The 2,506-nt window shown below is 44.2% G+C and overlaps 1 protein-coding gene across 3 annotated transcripts in view; it reads right to left on the bottom strand.

The window, feature by feature from the left end:
- The window catches only part of LOC102242191 (protein FAM149A), a 21,986-nt gene that overhangs the window by 8,886 nt on the left and 10,594 nt on the right, over positions 1-2,506 (bottom strand). Inside the window, exon 1 of one of the 3 annotated variants that reach the window (XR_001364424.1) lies at positions 2,426-2,500. The exons of 1 other annotated variant lie outside the window; for it this stretch is intronic. Coding sequence is in view for 1 of the 2 variants with exons in the window: in XM_005878174.2 (XP_005878236.1) it covers positions 1,487-1,545 (59 nt within the window). In the remaining variant the exon portion in view is untranslated. Of the gene's footprint in view, positions 1-1,486; positions 2,047-2,425; positions 2,501-2,506 lie in introns of those variants that run through there. One more of the 3 variants, XM_005878174.2, reaches the window with a different exon arrangement.

Here is a 2,506-nt window from a genome sequence, read left to right as displayed (position 1 = left end):
ACACACACACACACATATATATATTCCACACCATCACACCATCTTTATCCACTCCTCTATGGCTGGGCACTTATGTTGCTTAAGCTCTCTTTCAATACTTGGCTTTTTATTATGATGATCTTGACACTTTATTAGCTTTCTTTACCTGTAGCACCTAAACCAATGCCTGTCAGGTAAAGATTTCCTGTTTCTTGAAAAACAAATCAATAGGCAGAGATTCAATCAGCGCTTCTAATGAATATGTTTTTGCTCTCTGATTACTCTGAATGTTCATGCTTAAATCAAAAGATTACACTGTGACCAGACTCAAAAATATTCTCCAAATTAAAGACATTTCTGGAACTTATTTAACCTTTATAAAGAAAGAAAATTCACAGTAGCTGATATCTCCAAAACATGGAGATTACAACAGAATGGAGTCCCTCCTGCACTCATTTAGCTTCTCTTGCTCCTACTTAGCACCTCCTCTCCTTTTGTGCAACTTGAAAACGCATACCCATTTGTTTTTGTTTCCAATTAAATAATTTCTTCTTCCAGAATATTCACCCTTTTTCTGAGGTCATGGGGTGGGGTGAGAGGAGTGGGAAGGAAGTAGTTCAAACTAAGAAGAAAATGATTTACAAAATGGAAGAACTAGTTTCTCTCTTCACACTACACCATATCCTTGCCAAGAGGAACACTCCTGCTCACTTCAAAGTGTAGTGAGACCACGAGTGCTGGAAACCAATTCCAGCATGACAGCAGGGCTGAATCTGGGAATGACTGATGGCATTTCCCCAAACCTGAAAATGGATGATTGCTTGCTGCCAGACACCTCAGGGCATCTTAATCTACATGTTATTGCCTCCTACTGGCCAAACACCTGAACAGCTGTAGGCTAATTCCCCCAAATCTGACAATGCCTCTGTATAGGAAACCCTGACCCTTTGAAGTGTATATCTCTGCCTCGCCTCAGGACAAATTGTGTTAATAAAAAGCATGGGGTCCTGGGACGAGGAGATCTTAGTTTCCTTTAAACTAGGCTCCTCTGCCCCCCAAATGCCTTTCAAAATTATATTTCGTCTCTGGACTCCTATTTAATCTACGCACAGCCTTCTCCAGATTTCCCGAACCCTTCTTAGAGGTCAGAACAAGAACCTGGCACACGAGGTCTCCAAGACAGGGGTGCTGGCCAGGTATGGGGGTGGGGATTACAAGAAAATGGATGCCTTGAAACGACTTTCAGAACATTTCTCCAACTTTTTCTCCTCTGCTCTTCCCCGTGTCTTCAAAGTCTCTGGACTTCTGTGGAACTTCTTGAACTTCCAGGTTCAGTGTAATGGCTTATACATTTGACCACAGAATTCAGGAGAATTCTGAAGAGGCACTTGAGCCCATCCACTCAATGACTGCCCAAGGTCACAAGGACAACAGGGATAGAGCTGGTCTTTCCACAAACCACAGGTTACTGACGTTGTAAACTAAAAACGGAATCTGTAACATTTACCTTTTGTTTTTCTTTTTATGTCTTGTTTTGCTTCGTTGGTTTCTCTGTCTTCCAGTCATGCATTATTGTGCTGTTCTTTCATGCAATATATGGAACATCTTTAATTCCCTGTAAACTATCAACTCCTACATCAGCCCTACAGTCTAGGAAAATGTACACAACTTACAGGATGCATCCTACAAACGTTAAAACTTGATGTGGTGGAACGTTTAAGCTCTAATTACAAACCATGTAGCCATAGAACAGTTCTATGGTAGTTCCTTATATAGAGAGATGAAAAAATTCCGCTCAGTGGGTACATTTAGGGCTGTTCATTTGCAGACAGGACCTACTTTTTGGTGTAAACGGAAATGCAACAACTGAACCACAGTGGATTAATTTGTTGATGTATCAAAGTTAAGGCCGAGTCCCAGTCTCCGTGAGTCACTCCATTCTAGTTGTCAAGGAAATGACTGGATCATCTACTTTCACTTTGAAAAAGCTGCCTCCTGATCGCCCACAAACCAGTGCCTGTAGAAATTCAAGTATTCAACAGCCACCGCAGCTTCAATTTTGTATTCCTGTTAAGAAGGGTTGTCTGAAATGAGCCCTGTATGCTGCATGGGCTGAAATGCAGGGTATTTTCTGGAATGAACTGGCCTTCTCGAACCTGCCCCTCCCTATAAAACACCCAGGCTGTCCTGACTTAACACGGGACCTGCTAGAAGCAACCTGGGCTGGGGATTGCAGAAGTCAAATCAGATGCCATGGATGCTTCTGAGAGCCAGTGAGCGACTTCACCTGGGCGGCCCGCGTGCTGTGAGCACGAGAATGTCATGAATGGATGCAAGGGAACAGAAGAGACGGATTCCAGCTTTGCAGGCAGAAAACAAATCACGCACACTGCACAAACATCACCCGCCAGAGTTCAGCCACTTCCCTTCCCAGATCAGGACTCACCCAATCACGATCAGCCCCAGGCCTGCGCTCACGTCTCCTGGCCCCGGCCCTGCGCCTCCAGGCCTGGGCTCCCCGGCGCGC

This window comes from Myotis brandtii, unplaced genomic scaffold (assembly GCF_000412655.1).
Source record: "Myotis brandtii unplaced genomic scaffold, ASM41265v1 scaffold5483, whole genome shotgun sequence".
In the NCBI taxonomy this organism is placed as follows: domain Eukaryota; kingdom Metazoa; phylum Chordata; class Mammalia; order Chiroptera; family Vespertilionidae; genus Myotis; species Myotis brandtii.
Note: the sequence above shows the minus strand (reverse complement) of the source record. Positions and strands in the feature narration are given on the sequence as shown.